This window comes from Zophobas morio, unplaced genomic scaffold (assembly GCF_036711695.1).
Source record: "Zophobas morio isolate AGI-343-1 ecotype UQ-CSIRO unplaced genomic scaffold, CSIRO_AGI_Zmor_V1 ptg000004l, whole genome shotgun sequence".
NCBI lineage: Eukaryota > Metazoa > Arthropoda > Insecta > Coleoptera > Tenebrionidae > Zophobas > Zophobas morio.
The window spans coordinates 285428-303405 of record NW_026972109.1 but is presented as its reverse complement, the minus strand read 5'-3'; the positions used below and the strand labels follow the sequence as shown (position 1 = coordinate 303405).

The following is a 17978-nucleotide window of genomic DNA, read 5'->3' as shown; positions in this document are numbered from 1 at the left end:
CATTTCTTGGTATATAGAGTATTCTTTGAACAACGCGATATTGAAAAACATATTTTAATTCCTCGTAGAGAAATAAGGATTTTGCAGTTAAGCTCCGCCCCTCGGGTTACGATGAATAAAAAAAATCATCAGAATTGAGATAGGGCGGGTGAGCGGGGCATATATTTTGCTTTATTGTTTTCTTAATATACATTGTCATCTTTTCACAACAAGAAACATGGTTAAAATGGTACATCTTGCAAGAAAATATGGATTTTGCAATTATGGGGTGGAGCCTAATTACAAAATCGATATTTCCTTATACACATTTTTCAGTTTAAACATGTTCTAAGTTTCTTGTTATGAAAAGATGTCAATACATAGTTATTAAAATATAAAGGCAAAATGTAAGCCCGCCCACCCGCCCTATCTTAATTGTGCTGATTTTTTTTATTCGCCGTGAACCAAGGTGGCGGAGCTTAACTGCAAAATCTTTATTTCTCTTTGAGAAATTAAAAACATGTTTTTGGGTATAGCGTTGTTCAAAGAATAATATGTATATTAAGAAAAACGGGCAAAATATAAACCCCGCCCGGCCACCCCATCTCAATTGTGATTATTTTTTTTATTCTTAGAAACTCAAAAATCGTTTAAAATGGTAAATTTTTGTAAGAATATATGGCTTTTGCAATTAGGCTCCACCCCTAGGTCTGGCAACGAATGAAAACTTCATTACTACATATTTAGACCAGGCCAGGTATGGGTGGTGCTTCTCATTTCTTAGGGTACATTGTATTCTTTGAACAACGAGATATTCAAAAACATGTTTTAATTCTTTGTAGAGAAATAAGGATTTTGCAGTTAAGCTCCGCCCCTCGGCTTACGATGAATAAAAAAAAGGATCATCAGAATTGAGATAGGGCGGGTGGGCGGGGCATATATTTTGCCTTATTTATTTCTTGATATACATAGTCATCTTTTCACAGCAAGAAGCATGGTTAAAATGGTACATTTTTGCAAGGAAATATGGATTTGCATTTGCATTTAGGGGGTGGAATTTTCCAGTTTTTCTTTTTTGTGAAAAGATGTCTACACATATTAGAACAAAAAGGCAAAATATAAGCCCGCCCACCCGCCCTGTCTCAATTGTGATGATTTTTTTTATTCGCCGTGAACCAAGGGGGCGGAGTTTAACTGCAAAATCCTTACTTCTCTTCGGAAAATTACAAACATGTTTTTGAGTATCGGGTTGTTCAAAGAACACTATGTATATTAAGAAAAAAAAAACAAAAATATAAACCCCGCCCACCCACCCAGTCTCAATTGTGATGATTTTTTTATTCTTAGAAACTCAAAACTGGTTTAAAGTGGCAAATTTTTGTAAGAATATATTTATTTTGCAATTATGCTCCGCCCCTCGGTTTGACAACGAATGAAAAATTAATCACAATTGAGAGCAGGGTGAGTGGGCGGGGCTTCAACTTTGTTTTTTTTTAATATATACATATGTAGTGTTCTTTGAACAATAGAATACTTAATTGGTGAATTGGAGGTTAGAGTTATGTCTAAAATTTTGTATTTTTACATTTAAAATTAATTTACCTAACTACTTTTACTGTCACACGAGGTCATCATATCGAGTTCTTCATAAACGAAACGAATTTTTTTGGGAAAAATTCTTAAAAATTGGAAAATCGAAGAATTGAAAAATTAAATAAACGAAAAATGATAAAAATCAAAATATTTTCAATCCGATTTTTCAATTTTTCGATTTTTTGATTTCCCGATTTTTCATTTTTTTTTTGATTTCCCGGTTTCTCGATTTTTCAGTTTTTAGATAAGATTTTTTATTTTTCGACATTACGATTTTTTAATTTCCCGATTTTTCGACTATTTGATTTCCCTATTTCTCAAAATTCGAGTTCTGTTTCTATTTTCGGATTTCTCAATTTTTTGACATTTAGATTTTTCAGTGTTTCGACTTCTGGTCCCGATTTCTTAATTTTTCGATTTGTCTCAATCGATTTCTCGAATTTTCAATTTTCCAATTTTTCTAAATGTCGATGATTTGGCTTTCTAGATTTTCAATTTCCACATTTTGTAGGGAAATATGCATTTTGCAATTAGGCTCCGCCCCTAGGTCTGCCAACGAATGAAAACTTCATTACTATTTAGATCAGGGCAGGTATGGGTGGGGCTTAATCTTTGGCTTTAATTTTTTCGTAAAATATACATAGTATTATTCCTTGAATAACACTATAATGGGCGGGGTTTATATTTTACCATGTAGTCGTCTTTTCAGAGCAAGAAACTTAAAACATGTTTAAAATGGTAAATTCTTGTAGACAAATATGGATCTTGCAATTAAGCCCCGCCCCTCGATCTGACAACGAAGGAAAAATTCATCACAATTGCGAATTTAGATCGGGACGGGTATGGGTGGGACCTAATCTTTGGCTTTATTTTTTTCTTAATATACATAGTATTCTTTGAACACGATACTCAAAAACTCGTATAGAAATAAGGATTTTGCAGTTAAACTCCGCCCTCTTGACTCACAACGAAAAAAAAAATCATTACAATAGAGAGGGGGTGGGTGGGCGGGCTTACATTTCGATTGTTTTCTCAGTAAGTGTAGACTTATTTTGACAACAAAAAACTTAAAACATGTCTAGAATGGAATATTTTTGTAGTTTAAATGCGGAAAAAGTTGAACATCAATAAATGACAACAGTTTTCAGCTCTAAAAGCAACGTCAGTGGGAACTCTGAACTTTGAATTTAGCAAAAATACATATTGGGTATGCATAGGGCGCAAGGTTGTTTGAATAAAACCTTTACCAAAAATATATTACTATATATTTGCTTAGATGGCTTCATCCACAGTTTGTCCTGAAGCACTGTGACAATTTCTTTGATGTTTGAATAAATTACCAATAGTGGTGTACTGTTTCCCACAATCGCTACAAGTGGCCTTGACATTTCTCCCACTGTGCTTAACGTAGATGTGTCTGTCCAAACTTGACTTATCCCTATACCCTAAAGGACACTGTGTACAAAAAAATTCCCGTTCCTTATTTTGGTGTCGCCGGATGTGCTTCTCTAACGTTCCTTTAAGCGGAAATTTAATCCCACAAATCAAACACATGTAGTTCCGTTCCCTGACATGCAGCAGCATAATGTGCGTTTTAAGAGTACCTTTGTCATTAAAAGCTTTACCACATACTTCACAAATACACTGTCTAGGGTGTGTGTGGATCCTCCTATGTTTCACTAAAACTGTTCTTCTCTTGAAGGCTTTATTACAAAAGTTGCACACGTGCCGCTTTTCAGTGCAATGAATTTCTTGATGATCCTTCAAGTACGATTTTTTAATAAACCCAACACCGCAAATATCACAAACGTTTTTCTTGTGGGTTTCTAAATGTTCTTTGTATTCTTCACTCGAAGCAAATGCTTGATTACAAACTTTGCATTTATTCACGTACGACGACGGGTGTTTTTCCACTTTCAAAAGCGACGGTTCTGAGACCTCGTCATAGTCAATTTCTGTTATATCATGCTTTGCAACCATGTGGGCATGGATGTCGTTCTTGTACAAAAAACAGTCGCCGCATTCCGGACACGTAAACGTATTGATTTCTTGGAAGTCATAGTCCACTGAAGCACCAATTTCGGGCTCGCCTTCCGCGCTGCTCGAAACCACATAGTTATCGTCGTTTTTTGACTGAAAATCGTTCGACTCGTCGCTACTAAACGACTCGACTTTGATAGTTATGTAGTCGCTTTCGTTGTCGCTCTTTTCGTCGTCTTTGTCTAGACTGGACTCGTCCGGTTCAAGCGAATTAGTTTCCGTGGTCGCCAAAAGCGACTTCAGCTGGTTTTCGTTCTCTTCATAGATCGTTTTGAGGTTATAAAATTCGACGATTATTGAGGTGCAGTTCTGGCAAATGTAGGGCGAAAAGCCGTCGTTTTCTTGAATCTGGGGGCGAAGTAGACACTTAGAAGGGATTATGTAACGTGTTCGGGTGACTTATTACCTGGAATCCCGTCGTACTGGTCAAAATATCCTGCAGGGTAATCCCTTGGTCGAACTCGTCAAATAAAAAATGCATTTGTTTGTCGCCCTCCAAACACACTCGACACTTATTTATTAAGTCAATTTCCATAGTTTGGGCATTTATTAACTTCAAAACCAGGCAGAGGAGAACAAAATGTGTCTTACGTGAAAACAAGTGATAAATTGTCAACGGAACCGCGAGTGACAGCTGGTGAGCTGGTCGCTAATACCGAGTCCTGCATTATCGGTTTTTTGTTTTAGCTAGGTGACGATAGGTGACGCTGTTGCGTTACCGATTTACGTAATATTTGTGTGTGTTTTTTTAATTTAGTGCGTTTCACGAATAATAGTGTGACCGAACTTTGAATAATCGTTTTTTTGATTGATTTATTTCCAGTTAGTTTTTTTTAATTGATGATTAAACCCGTCGCCATCTATGTGACGCAATCCTAACTTCCTCGTTTCACAAATGACAGCTGAAGTGTTTTTTCAAACGTCAAACCCTACGGAAAATGGTGTGCTTAGTGTGATGAGTTTTCCCTGTGGTTGTTATTTCCATACAAATCATTAGCACATGCACACAGAAAATATTTGCAAGACTGGTGTTAATTGCTTTTCAGAAGATATGAGTTACAAAGAAAAATTGCCAAAGCTAGTTGATGTTTACCGTTCTTCAAATTCCTTGGGCAGGAGGCAATTACCTCTTGTTGTTGATGAAAACTTAACGGTAATGCGAATAGTAGTACTAGATTTTCACTAAAAACGTAAAAGTTGTCGCAGTTACGTGGTAAAACAGCGTCACTTGCGACGTGCCCAACTTGGCTTATTGGGGCTCAGTATGCGTGTTTGAGGGTTTTTTGGTGTTTTAGTTGGTTATGGATTTGCGGCGCTCGGGTCTTGTGTGCGACAACCCGCTCATACGAGGCAAAGAACTGGAGGAGTTCACTCGCAAGTGCGAGATTTTAACCGAGAAGGAACTGCAGTCCTCAATACAGATAACCAAGTCGGAACTGATGGATGTACTGAACCAAAATGTGCCATGTGTTGGCTGTCGTAGGAGGTGAGTGGATTGGGGGTTTTGGGCTACCTCAAGGTTGGGTTATGTGATTACAGAACTCTGTTTTTTGGTGAAAAAATAGAGTTGGGTTTGGAGAAGTTTATTAAAAAACGAGATAATTTTTTGTTTTGTGTTTGTTATTTTTTGTTTTTGTGATTTTTTCCCAGTCATGACGTATTTTTAAGACTTGTGACGTTTCATACACTATGAAAAATAGGTCTCCCGTTTTCGTCCTTTTGTTTATTAATTTTATAGACGCTAAGACGTTTTTTCACTTTTGCAGTGTTGAGAGACTCTATTATCAGTTATTTAAATTGGGACATTCCACTCTAGACCCTTTAATGGTGAAATCTGATGGTATGATTACAATCAGAGATGGAAAACAAATGATGCCTCAAATACTCTGTTCAATTTTTCATGACCACGCGTAAGTTTGATTAATTTTACAAAAAAGTCAATTAAAATCGCGTTTTGTAGTATTCGTTTGGCCAAGTTAATCGAAAATCAACCAAAAAGAAGCAAAAAAAGTCTGAGGTGTCTTTTGCACTCGTTAGACTCGCAGCGCAGTCGCCCCCTGACCCCCGTATGGAGGGATGTGTGGGCTTGCATGCAACAGGATTGTAAAAAGGACGTTTGTATCATTGAGGCACCAAGTCTTCACGCCACACTTGAGACGTACCTGCGCAAACACAGGTTTTGTTGCGAATGTAGAACGAAAGTCTTGAAAGGTTCGTTGAGTGATTGTTCGTGGTCTGAAGTGGCTGAGCAGTCGTTTTTTAGCGTACACTTTATTAATGGAGGAGTCAGAGCCGTGTAAGGAAAAAGGTTACGTGACGTCACTATACGCAGGAATTAAGAGGTGTTTACCAGATAAGCACATCCACTTACCGATAAACACCGAATATATAATGAAATTGATTAGTCGCGCCGAGCCCGAGCTCCTAGGAAGGTATGTACATGATAAAAGTCAAATTTAATGTTAATCGTGATTCTTTGTATGTATTTTAATTGTCACTTTCATAGTCGCAGAGAACGCCACGCCAAAACTTTAGAAATCGCACAGGAAGAAGTCCTCACCTGCCTCGGTATCTGCATGTACGAGCGCCTGCACCGCATCTACATGCGCATGCGCGAAGAAGAATGTACCTGTCAGGTATTCGCGGCCGTCGCCGTGGACACAATAAGCAGAAGTTTCGAAACCGCCGTCGAGCGCAAGCGCGGCTTCTCCCAACTCGAGCTCCTCTACGCCGAGATCGCTCTCGAAGAACAACAGAAGCAATTCCGAAAAGAACAAAAAAAAATCAAGCGAAAACGCAAGAAGGGCAAGGCGCTGGAGCAAGAAGGCAAGGAGAACTGCAACGAATGCGAAAAAGACTACGAGGACGCGAACTGTCTGAACCGGAATTATTCGTGCTCTCAGAATCAGGCCAACCTGAACTACAGCTGCGAGCTCCTGGCTGACGGGCTGCTCAAGTACGGGGACCTGGGTAGTGAGTGTGGCTGTGCTCGGAATTGCGGAGAGAAGGAGAATTCGAGGTGCAATACGCGAAAACTGTGGATAGATGGCTGTAAATGCGAGAACGAGAGGCGAAACCAGAAGAACACGTATAGGTGCGAGAATTACGTAGCGGCGGTCAATTTCAAGACTATTAACGGGTCGTCGAGTGATCATTACCCGGAGTACGACTACACGTCGGAGAATAGCAACAGCTGCTACGAGACGATGTCGCTGTTTTCGAGCATCTCGAGCTCGCCGGAGGGGTCGGAGTTGGCTTGTTATGATACGTGCTGCCAGCATGAGAGCGAGTCGCTGTCGGCGATTAAGTATGGGGCGCAGCTGAGTTTACAGCAGATGTTGGAGGTGAGTTACTCTCAATCGGTACTCGCCAGTTAAAAAAAATAAATAAATAAAATACGGGCGGATTCATAAAGCACAGATATAGACTCTTGGTTAATTACAGTTACGGTTTTCTGAGAATTAGTCTCTTTACTAAATCGAATCTCCTGAACACTCACAATTGACCTACGGATCTTCATGATTTTTTTGCCTTTTTTTTGTGATGGCACTTTAATTTGGATTTTTGGCCGTCCACTTTCTGACATTTTTCTCACTTTTGGTGGTATGATAATGGAAAAATGGTAGGAATTTTTGAAGAAATGAAGCCGAAAATAATTTCTGGAGGTTGAAATCTACGAAAAATGTCTTTAGGTCATTTTCTAATGTCGTTGAAAATAGATGGAAAATTCCATAAAGGATTAATATCGAAAAACAACCTAAAATTATAAAATTTATGATACAGGGGCAAGATTTTCGAAATATTCGCTTTGAATTTTTTTTTTCTAAATTCTAAAATGTTTGGACAAACAGTGGGAATTTTCGAAGAAATGACGCCGGAAAAAACTTTTAAAAGTCGAAATCTACAAAAACGTCTCTTTACGGAATTTTCGAATTTGATCGAAAAGAGGTAGAAAATTTCATAGGGGAGAGAAGTGTAAATAAATTGAGCGTTTGTAAAAACTGGCTTAAAAATCAACTAAAAATTCTGATTTGAAAAATATAGCGCCAAGACATTCCAAAATTCTATTACAAAGTCAATTTTCTTTTAAATCCTAAAAGTTACCAAGTTTAATTTTGGCGATTTTGGACAAATTGTATGGATTTTTGAAGAAGTTAAACTCCAAATAACTTTTGGAGATCGAAATCTACGAAAAATCACATTAAGAAATTTTCGAAAATGGTCGAGAAAAGGTCAAAATTTCCATAAATGAATATGGAAAAATTCTCTTAAAATCAAGAAAAAATTTGAGATGTAGATCAAGACGTAGTGATTAAAAAAATAGAGCATGTTTATGATCCTGGGGCAAGATTTTCGAAATATTCACTTTGCTTTTTTTTTTTTTTTCAAAATCCTAAATATTACGTCTGGACGATTTTGGAAATTGGTGGAAATTTTCGAATAAATGAAGCCAGAAAAAATTGAGCGTTTGGAACAATTGCCTTAAAATCAACAAAAACTTCCCAAATATTCGATTTCAATTTTTTTTAATTATAAAAATTACCAAGTTTGAAATGAACCGAAAATAACTTTTAGAGGTCGAAATCTACGTAAAAATCACATTTGGCAATTTTCGAAGGTAGCCGAGAAAAAATTTCATAGATGGAGAGGGTATGGAAAAACTGCCTTAAAATCAACATAAAATTCTGGGATGTAGATCTCTAGAGATGCTTATTGGAAAAGTAGAGCATGTTTATGACCTCGGGCAAGATTCTCAAAATATTTTCTTTGAAGTTAAAATTTTTTCAAAATTCCAAATTTTGCTTTATTTCATATGGGCGATTTTGGAAAAAGGTTGGGAATTTTCGAAGAAATCAAGCCAGAAATAACTTTTCGATGCCGAAATCTACTAAGGCATTTCTTTAGGTAGTTTTCGAAAATGGTGGAAAAAAGTGGAATTTTATAAGTGAGAATGGAAAAATTAAGCCCAAAATTCGTTGGACGTGACTAGAAAACTCCAAGGAATCGAATGGTACAAACCCCAAGTCGGAATTTTGAACCATCTTGAAGTGGCGAACCCGTAAACTCAGAAAATATTTTTTGAAATTTTAATTAGAACGCGATTTCAATTGAAATATAATTAATCCAACAATTAATGGTAAAAATGAATTCTGCACTTCAAAGTTAGTCGCGACATTAAATTTCAGGCAAATCGGACGAGATTCATTTTTGTACCTTATTTTCCTTTATGGCGAAAATTTTGGACTTCGACCAGTTCCGACTATCTCGGTTAATTAGAGTCTCAGCTTTCTGAAAATTAGTCTCTTTAGTAATTCCAATCTCCTTAATATGAATTCGGATTTAGAATTGACCTGCAGGCTTTCCTGAATTTTTAAAATTTTTTTCGTATTACGACCTATAGGAAAATGACATTGTCAGCTTTATCGGTCCCTCAGGCCCGAACGGATAACTTATCAAGTCCAAAATTCGTTCGATGCGACTAGAAAACTTCAAGGAATCGAATGGTACAAACCCCAAGTCGGAATTTTGAACCATCTTGAAGTGGCGAACCCGTAAACTCAGAAAATATTTTTTGAAATTTTAATTAGAACGCGATTTCAATTGAAATATAATTAATCCAACAATTAATGGTAAAAATGAATTCTGCACTTCAAAGTTAGTCGCGACATTAAATTTCAGGCAAATCGGACGAGATTCATTTTTGTACCTTATTTTCCTTTATGGCGAAAATTTTGGACTTCGACCAGTTCCGACTATCTCGGTTAATTAGAGTCTCAGCTTTCTGAAAATTAGTCTCTTTAGTAATTCCAATCTCCTTAATATGAATTCGGATTTAGAATTGACCTGCAGGCTTTCCTGAATTTTTAAAATTTTTTTCGTATTACGACCTATAGGAAAATGACATTGTCAGCTTTATCGGTCCCTCAGGCCCGAACGGATAACTTATCAAGTCCAAAATTCGTTCGATGCGACTAGAAAACTTCAAGGAATCGAATGGTACAAACCCCAAGTCGGAATCTTGAACCATCTTGAAATAGCGAACCCGTAAACTCAGAAAATATTTTTTGAAATTTTAATTAGAACGCGATTTCAATTGAAATATAATTAATCCAACAATTAATGGTAAAAATGAATTCTGCACTTCAAAGTTAGTCTCGACATTAAATTTCAGGCAGATCGGACGAGATTCATTTTTGTACCTTATTTTCCTTAATGGCGAAAATTTTGGACTTCGACCAGTTCCGACTATCTCGGTTAATTAGAGTCTCAGCTTTCTGAAAATTAGTCTCTTTAGTAATTCCAATCTCCTTAATATGAATTCGGATTTAGAATTGACCTGCAGGCTTTCCTGAATTTTTAAAATTTTTTTCGTATTACGACCTATAGGAAAATGACATTGTCAGCTTTATCGGTCCCTCAGGCCCGAACTGATAACTTATCAAGTCCAAAATTCGTTGAACGTGACTAGAAAACTCCAAGGAATCGAGTGGTACAAACCCCAACTCGGAATCTTGAACCGTTTTGAAATAGTGAACCCGTAAACTCAAAAAATATTTTTTGAGATTTTTTATTGAAACGGGATTTCAATTGAAATCGAATTCATTCAACAACTAATAGCAGAAATGAATTCTCCAGTTCAAACTTAGTCTTGACACACAATTTTAGGCAGATCTGAAGAGATTCATTTTTGCTATTTATTTTCCGTAATGGCGAAAATTTTGGACTTCGACTAGTTCCGACTATCTCGGTTAATTAGAGTTGAATCGCTCTGAAAATTACTCTCTTTGGTAATTGGAATCTCCTGAACACGAATTTGGGTTCAGAATTGACCCGCGTACTTTCCTGAATTTTTTTGATTTTTTTCATGTTAGCGCCTATAGAAAAATGACATTGTCTGCTTTATCGGTCTCTCAAGAGCGAACGGTTCACTTATTCGGCCCAAAAATCGTTGAACGTGACTAGAAAACTCCAAGGAATCGACTGGTACAAACCCCAAGTCGGAATCTTGAACCGTTTTGAAATGGTGAACCCTTAAACTCAAAAAGTATTTTTTGAGATTTTGATTGAACCGCGATTTCAATTGAATTCGAATTAATCCAACAACTGATGGCAGAAATAAATTCTTCACTTTGAAGTTAGTGTCGCCACTCAATTTCAGGCAGATCGGAATAGATTAATTTGTCGGGATGGGACTATTTGGCGCGGCCGACTTGGCGCGGCCAACTTGGCGCGGCCGACTTGGCGCGAGCCATTTTGGCGCAAAGCCAACTTGGCGCAGGGGCATTTTGGCGCAAGCCATCTTGGCGCGAGCCATCTTGACGCGAGTACGGGTATATAATATAAAAAATATTTATTGTTCGTACTTTGGTTGGCACCCTGTAGGCAACCAAATACACATTTTAATTCGCACAAATTCCAATAACTAAATGATCCACGGAGCAAGAAGTTCCACGTTTAGGAGTATGTTTATAATGGGGTGCAGGGCGCGAAGCGCCCGTGTGTCCATTAAAAAGTTGACATTACCCCTCCCCGCGTTGGAGACTATAAAAATTAGGTTATGCTAACAACGGGTGCAATTTTTGTATATTTATATCTATTTTTCTCGGTGCAAGTTCATTCGCGCCAAGATGGCTCGCGCCAAGATGGCTTGCGCCAAAGTGTCCCTGCGCCAAAATGTCTCGCGCCAAATCGGCCGCGCCAAGTTGGCCGCGCCAAGTCGGCCGCGCCGAATTGTCCTAGACCGTTAATTTGTACACCTTATTTTCGTTTTTAGCAAATATTTTGGACTTCGACCAGTTCCAACTATTTCCGTTAATTAAAGTCGCAGCTCTCTGAAAATTAATCTCTTTAGTAATTCGAATCTCCTGAACGCGAATTCGGGTTCAGAATTAACCTGTAGACTTTCCTGATTTTTTTTGATTTTTTCATGTTACAACTTATAGAAAAATTGCATTGTCTGTTTTATTGGTCCCTCAGACTCGAACGGGTAACTTGTCCTGCCCAAAAATAGTAGGACGCAACTAAAAAACTGCAAGAAATCGAATGGTACAAACCCCAAGTCGGAATCTTGAACCGTTTTGAAATGGTGAACCCGTAAACTCAAAAAATATTTTTTGAGATTTTAATTGAACCGCGATTTCAATTGAATTCGAATTAATCCAACAACTGATGGCAGAAATAAATTCTTCACTTTGAAGTTAGTGTCGCCACTCAATTTCAGGCAGATCGGAATTGATTAATTTGTACACCTTATGTTCGTTTTTAGCAAAAATTTTGGACTTCGACTAGTTCCAACTATCTCGGTTAATTAGAGTTGCATCGCTCTGAAAATTAGTCTCTTTAGTAATTGGAATCTCCTGAACACGAATCCGGGTTCAGAATTGACCGGCGGACTTTCCTGAATTTTTTTGATTTTTTTCAAGTTAGCGCAAATAGAAAAATGACATTGTCTGCTTTATCGGTCTCTCAAGACCGAACGGTTCACTTATTCGGCCCAAAAATCGTTGAACGTGACTAGAAAACTCCAAGGAATCGAGTGGTACAAACCCCAACTCGAAATCTTGAACCGTTTTAAAATTGTGAACCCGTAAACTCAAAAAATATTTTTTGAGATTTTTTATTGAATCGGGATTTCAATTGAAATCGAATTCATTCAACAACTAATAAGCAGAAATGAATTCTCCAGTTCAAACTTAGTCTTGATACACAATTTTAGGCAGAACTGAAGAGATTCATTTTTGCTATTTATTTTCCGTAATGGCGAAAATTTTGGACTTCGACTAGTTCCAACTATCTCGGTTAATTAGAGTTGCATCGCTTTGAAAATTAGTCTCTTTAGTAATTGGAATCTCCTGAACATGAATGCGGGTTGAGAATTGACCGGCGAACTTTCCTGATTTTTTTTGATTTTTTTCATGTTAGTGCCTATAGAAAAATGACATTGTCTGCTTTATCGGTCTCTCAAGACCGAACGGTTCACTTATTCGGCCCAAAAATCGTTGAACGTGACTAGAAAACTCCAAGGAATCGAGTGGTACAAACCCCAACTCGAAATCTTGAACCGTTTTAAAATTGTGAACCCGTAAACTCAAAAAATATTTTTTGAGATTTTTATTGAATCGGGATTTCAATTGAAATCGAATTCATTCAACAACTAATAGCAGAAATGAATTTTCCAGTTCAAACTTAGTCTTGACACACAATTTTAGGCAGATCTCAAGAGATTCATTTTTGCTATTTATTTTCCTCCATGGCGAAAATTTTGGACTTCGACTAGTTCCAACTATCTCAGTTAATTAGAGTTGCATCGCTCTGAAAATTAGTCTTTTTCGAAATTGGAATCTTCTGAACACGAATACGGGTTCAGAATTGACCGGCGGGCTTTCCTGAATTTTTTGATTTTTTTCATGTTAGCGCCTAGAAAAAAATGGCATTGTCTGCTTTATCGGTCTCTCAAGACCGAACGGTTCAGTTATCCAACCCAAAAATCGTTGAGCGTGATTAGAAAACTCCAAGGAATCGAGTGGTACAAACCCCAAGTCGGAATCTTGAACCGTTTTGAAATTGTGAACCCGTAAACTCAAAAAATATTTTTTGAGATTTTTTATTGAAACGGGATTTCAATTGAAATCGAATTCATTCAACAACTAATAGCAGAAATGAATTCTCCAGTTCAAACTTAGTCTTGACACACAATTTCAGGCAGATCTGTAGAGATTCATTTTTGCTATTTATTTTCCGTAATGGCGAAAATTTTGGACTTCGACTAGTTCCAACTATCTCGGTTAATTAGAGTTGCATCGCTCTGAAAATTAGTCTCTTTAGTAATTGGAATCTCCTGAACACGAATGCGGGTTCAGAATTAACCGGCGGACTTTCCTGAATTTTTTTGATTTTTTTCATGTTGGCGCCTATAGAAAAATGACATTGTCTGCTTTATCGGTCTCTCAAGACCGAACGGTTCACTTATTCGGCCCAAAAATCGTTGGACGTGATTAGAAAAGTCCAGGGAATCGAGTGGTACCAACCCCAACTCGGAATCTTGAACGGTTTTGAAATTGTGAACCCGTGAACTCAAAAAATATTTTTTGAGATTTTTTATTGAAACGGGATTTCAATTGAAATCGAATTCATTCAACAACTAATAGCGGAAATGAATTCTCCAGTTCAAACTTAGTCTTGACACACAATTTTAGGCAGATCTGAAGAGATTCTTTTTTGCTTACGAAACGTCGCTCAGAAATTAGAAATGCACGTTAAAAATTGTACAAAACATGTCAGTGATGTAAATTGCGGTGTTGGTGGATCTTGACACATGTGTAATTCCAATTGTGTAAATTCCAGGGTTGTAGCGAAGACGAAGACGACAACAACTGCAAGTTAACCCCTGAAGAAGTCTGGGAATTCGAAAACAGCCATAAACACTTAGTCGAGAAGCGCCAAGAACTACGAGAAGCCTTGAAGAAGAGATTTATAGACTTCTGTGTGTATGGTCCGTTGCCAGTGCCTCGCTTACTCGTTCAAACGAAATATGCGTCGAATTGATACAAAGGTTTTATTTTTATTGTTCATTTTTATCTGCTGGAGTTTTATATGATTGGACGTATTTTATGTTCACTTGAGTTTACATTTGCTTTTTTTTTAATGTAGAGAAACAGCGAATGAATTGAAGTCTAGTATATGTACGTTTTGTTACTATATTCGATACATTCCATTTTATGGATTATTGTTATTGAAACAGTTTGTTTTGGATAAAGTTGATATATTAAATCACATTTGTTCTATGTAAAAACAATAAAAACCATAAATGTTTGGGCTGCTCATTACATTTATGTGTTAATTCGAGAACTGAGATATACACAAACAGGCGTTTGTACCCCCAAATCCGAAAGCGTTCTTCAGGGCTATCCTTTTGTTAGTACCAACCCACTTCTGCTGGGTTAAAGCCACCAAATTCACACCCTCCTCTTCCACAGTCTCTAGATTAACCGTGGGGGGCAATACACCCTCCTGGACCGCTTTCACCGTAAACACAGCCTCCAAATTCCCGGCAGCCCCCAACAAATGCCCGTGCGCCCCTTTCGTAGACGACACCGCCAAATTCCCGGCATGCCCCCCAAACAAACTTTTTATTGCTTTAATTTCAATCGCATCCCCCACTGGAGTGGAAGTCGCATGCGCATTAATGTACCCCACATCACTCAACTTGATCTTAGCATCCTCCACAGCCCTCTGCATCGCTAAAATCGCCCCAGCCCCGTCCGAATGCGGCGCAGTCAAATGAGACGCGTCCCCCGATAACCCATACCCCAAAATCTCCGCATAAATCGGAACTTTCCGCTCAATCGCGTGCTCCAATTCCTCCAAAACCAAAATCGCGCTCCCTTCCCCCATCACAAACCCTTCGCGCAACTTATCAAAGGGCCTGGACCCCCGTTCCGGGCTATCATTAAACGACGTACTCAAAGCTCTTAGTCTACAAAACGCCGCGATCGCCAGTGGCGAGATACACGCTTCCGCCGCTCCACAAACCATAACGTCGGCGTCCCCGTGGCGAATAAACCGAAACGAGTCCCCAATGGCGTGCGCCCCGGACGCACAAGCCGTAGACACGGCGTGATTAGGCCCCTGGAAACCGTACTTTATGCTGATTTGCCCCGCCGACATGTTGGGGAGGATTCTAGGGACGAAAAACGGGCTGACTTGTTTGTAGCTCTTCCGCAGCGCGTCGTTGGTTTTGCAGATGTCGTCCAGGTCCACCATGCCCATCCCGACGGCGACGCCCGTGCGGGTTTTCGTGGGGGCGTCGGCATTTTGGAGGTTGGCGTCTTCGACGGCTTCTTTGGCGGCGAGGAGGGCGTAGGCGGTGGCGGGGCCCATGGATTTGAGTTCAGTCTTTGTGTAGTAGTTGGAGAGGTGGATTCGTTCGCCGTTTTCGTGGATTAGGCCGGCGATTTGACAAGGTAGGGTTTCGAAGTCTTTTCCGAGTTTGTGGATGCCGGATTTTCCTTCGAGGATGGTTTTCCATGCTTGTTGGACGGTGGTGCCCACGGGGGAGATTACTCCGATTCCTGTGACGACGACGCGTCTTTGCATTGTTGGTGGTTATTTAGACACCTTAAATCAGTTAAATTAGTGGATAAGTGGTGATTTAAAGCGGTGTTTTCGCACTTTGGAATATTGAGCACATTGTACAAAGTTCACGTTTGGTGGAATTAACGAAATGACAACGTAATTAAACACAGGTAAAGCTTGAGAAGCAAGTAGTTGGTTATTTTAAGGTTAATTAAAGCAAAGGAGAGCGTTTTAAGGGTTTAAAAATGATTTACATAAGATTTGTAAAATTGTAGGTTATGTGCTCAGATCTCCTGTAAAGTAGGCAACCACACATACACCGATTGTGTTTAAGCAACATAATAACATTTTTATGAAAAAAGTGTGTTTTTTTTTCTATGAAAGCTTAAAACACCCCGCTAATGCCTAAATGGGATCATTTTAATTTAAACCAAGTAAAAAAACTGAACGAAAATGTCCCAAAAATTAAAAATTGTAGGCAAAAATGCGTTCAGCGAATAATCTCACTTGTCTAGTTTGTCCATATTTTAAACCATTTTGACCCTTCTTGAAATTTATAATGACAATTATTATTAATCCTTGGTTAAAAAATTAGTTGGGATGAATATTTTCAAAAAATAACTAAGAAATAAAAAAATATATAATGCAGTGTGAGTGGAGTGACTATTAATGTTTAGCATTTTTTGTCAGGTTGGCAACATATTTAAGATTTTATTATGGCGTACCTGATGTCAAATTCAAATTTTGGGCACCAATTTAGTGGATTCCATCTTTTCACTGGCTTTTAGCAACGCTGATGTCAAAATTAGCAACTGTAAATTGACATGTTGACAATGCTGTCAATATTACTTCCGAGCGTAAGCGTTTTTTCGTGTCTATCTGTCCGTCCAACTGTCTGTCTGTCTGTCTGCTGTCTGTCTGGATTTTTATTAGACAGATAATGTCCGAAACTACTGGGCCGATTTTAAACTCCACCCTCTTGACTCACGATGAATAAAGAAAGTCATCACAATTGAGATAGGGTGGGTGGGCGGGGCTTATATTTTACCCTTTTTTCTTAACATTCGTAGTCGTCTTTTCGCAACAAGAAACTTAAAACGTGTTTAAAACAGGAAAGGATTTTGTAATTACGCTCCATGGTAGAAGGAGACATGGTATAGGCATCCGATGTACCAATTTAAAAATGGTCTGCGCATCCATTTGTGACGTTAGGTGGCATCAACGACCTTGTGATTCTTGTGAGCTTCGCTAGGGAAGTCTAGGGAATTTCAGCTTGAGTTGTCATTGCTCTGTCCAATACGTCAATTAGTTGTCGGATAACGAATTGTATTTTAAATTTCGCGCTAATTTCACCCCACTTGACGTCACACCCGATGCGTATGCCTATACCATGTCTCCTTCTACCATGATTACGCTCCACCCCCCAGTCTGACAACGAATGGAACATTCAGCACGATTGAGACCCAGACGGATGGGTGGGGCTTATCTTTTGTTTTTGTTTTTAACTTAATACATATAGTTTTCTCTGAGCAAAACCATCACATGGTAGAAACTGTAGAAAAATACGGATTTTGCAGTTAAGCTCCGCCCCTCTTGACTAACGACGAATAAAGTTAGAGCGTCACAATTGAGATAGGGTGGGTGGGTGGGGCTTATGTTTTGCCTCTTTTTTCTTGTTAATATAATTTTTTTCCTCCATAACAAGAAACTGAAAACATGTTTAAAGGTAAATTTTATCCCTTACACTTCTTTACAAATTTACACTTTTAAACATGTTTTCAGTTTTTTTTTTCTTGTAGATTTCGGGCCGAAGAAGTCATATCCGTTTTCATTTCTTCGATAACTCCAATGGTTTTCCCAGAATCGTCCTTTGAAATATTCAAAAATATGCAAATTTTCCACCAATTTTCAACAAAATTTTCGAAATTTCACTTAATACATTTTCTTGTAGATTTCGCGCCGTAGAAGTCATATCCGTTTTCATTTCTTCGATAACTCCAATGGTTTTCCCAGAACCGTCCTTTGAAGTATTAAAAAATATGCAAAATAACCCCAATTTGCCACCAATTTTCAACAAAATTTTCGAAATTTCACTTTATACATTTTCTTGTAGATTTGGGGCCGCAGAAGTCATATCCGTTTTCATTTCTTCGACAACTCCAATGGTTTTCCCAAAATCGTTCTTTGAAATATTCAAAAATATGCAAAATAACCCCGATTTCCCACCAATTTTCAACAAAATTTTCGAAATTTCACTTAATACATTTTCTTGTAGATTTGGGGCCGCAGAA

The 17978-nt window shown here is 38.2% G+C and overlaps 3 protein-coding genes across 5 annotated transcripts; 1 reads left to right on the top strand and 2 right to left on the bottom strand.

The window, feature by feature from the left end:
* Nucleotides 1–2820: 2820 nt before the first annotated feature.
* On the bottom strand, nucleotides 2821–4241 carry LOC135133839 (histone-lysine N-methyltransferase PRDM9-like). The gene is made up of 2 exons (XM_064062360.1): nucleotides 4019–4241; nucleotides 2821–3960 (listed from the first exon to the last, which is right to left on the bottom strand). The coding sequence occupies exons 1-2, from the start codon at nucleotides 4145–4147 to the stop codon at nucleotides 2845–2847; spliced, it is 1245 nt and encodes a 414-aa protein (XP_063918430.1). The 5' UTR covers nucleotides 4148–4241; the 3' UTR covers nucleotides 2821–2844.
* A 202-nt stretch (nucleotides 4242–4443) lies between these two features.
* On the top strand, nucleotides 4444–14424 carry LOC135136492 (gametogenetin-binding protein 2-like). 2 transcript variants are annotated; one of them, XM_064065801.1, is made up of 7 exons: nucleotides 4444–4765; nucleotides 4908–5098; nucleotides 5379–5522; nucleotides 5573–5823; nucleotides 5876–6044; nucleotides 6125–6956; nucleotides 13957–14424. In XM_064065801.1, the coding sequence occupies exons 1-7, from the start codon at nucleotides 4613–4615 to the stop codon at nucleotides 14155–14157; spliced, it is 1941 nt and encodes a 646-aa protein (XP_063921871.1). In that variant the 5' UTR covers nucleotides 4444–4612; the 3' UTR covers nucleotides 14158–14424. The 2 variants fall into 2 exon arrangements, with proteins under 2 accessions (XP_063921871.1, XP_063921863.1); XM_064065793.1 differs by having other exon boundaries at nucleotides 4447–4765; nucleotides 6119–6956.
* Nucleotides 14275–15999, bottom strand: LOC135136503 (3-oxoacyl-[acyl-carrier-protein] synthase, mitochondrial). 2 transcript variants are annotated; one of them, XM_064065824.1, is made up of 2 exons: nucleotides 15942–15999; nucleotides 14275–15729 (listed from the first exon to the last, which is right to left on the bottom strand). In XM_064065824.1, the coding sequence occupies exon 2, from the start codon at nucleotides 15706–15708 to the stop codon at nucleotides 14449–14451; it is 1260 nt and encodes a 419-aa protein (XP_063921894.1). In that variant the 5' UTR covers nucleotides 15709–15729; nucleotides 15942–15999; the 3' UTR covers nucleotides 14275–14448. The 2 variants fall into 2 exon arrangements, with proteins under 2 accessions (XP_063921894.1, XP_063921884.1); XM_064065814.1 differs by having other exon boundaries at nucleotides 15784–15996.
* Nucleotides 16000–17978: the final 1979 nt, after the last annotated feature.

Coding starts and splice junctions, on each gene's coding strand:
- LOC135136503 (XM_064065824.1), bottom strand. CDS start 15,708: ATGCAAAGACGCGTCGTCGTCACAGGAATCGGAGTAATCTCCCCCGTG.
- LOC135133839 (XM_064062360.1), bottom strand. CDS start 4,147: ATGGAAATTGACTTAATAAATAAGTGTCGAGTGTGTTTGGAGGGCGAC. Junction 3,961..4,018: donor CCAGTACGACGGGATTCCAG/GTAATAAGTCAC, acceptor CTTCGCCCCCAG/ATTCAAGAAAACGACGGCTT.
- LOC135136492 (XM_064065793.1), top strand. CDS start 4,613: ATGCACACAGAAAATATTTGCAAGACTGGTGTTAATTGCTTTTCAGAA. Junction 5,523..5,572: donor TCAATTTTTCATGACCACGC/GTAAGTTTGATT, acceptor CGCGTTTTGTAG/TATTCGTTTGGCCAAGTTAA. Junction 6,045..6,118: donor GAGCCCGAGCTCCTAGGAAG/GTATGTACATGA, acceptor TCACTTTCATAG/TCGCAGAGAACGCCACGCCA.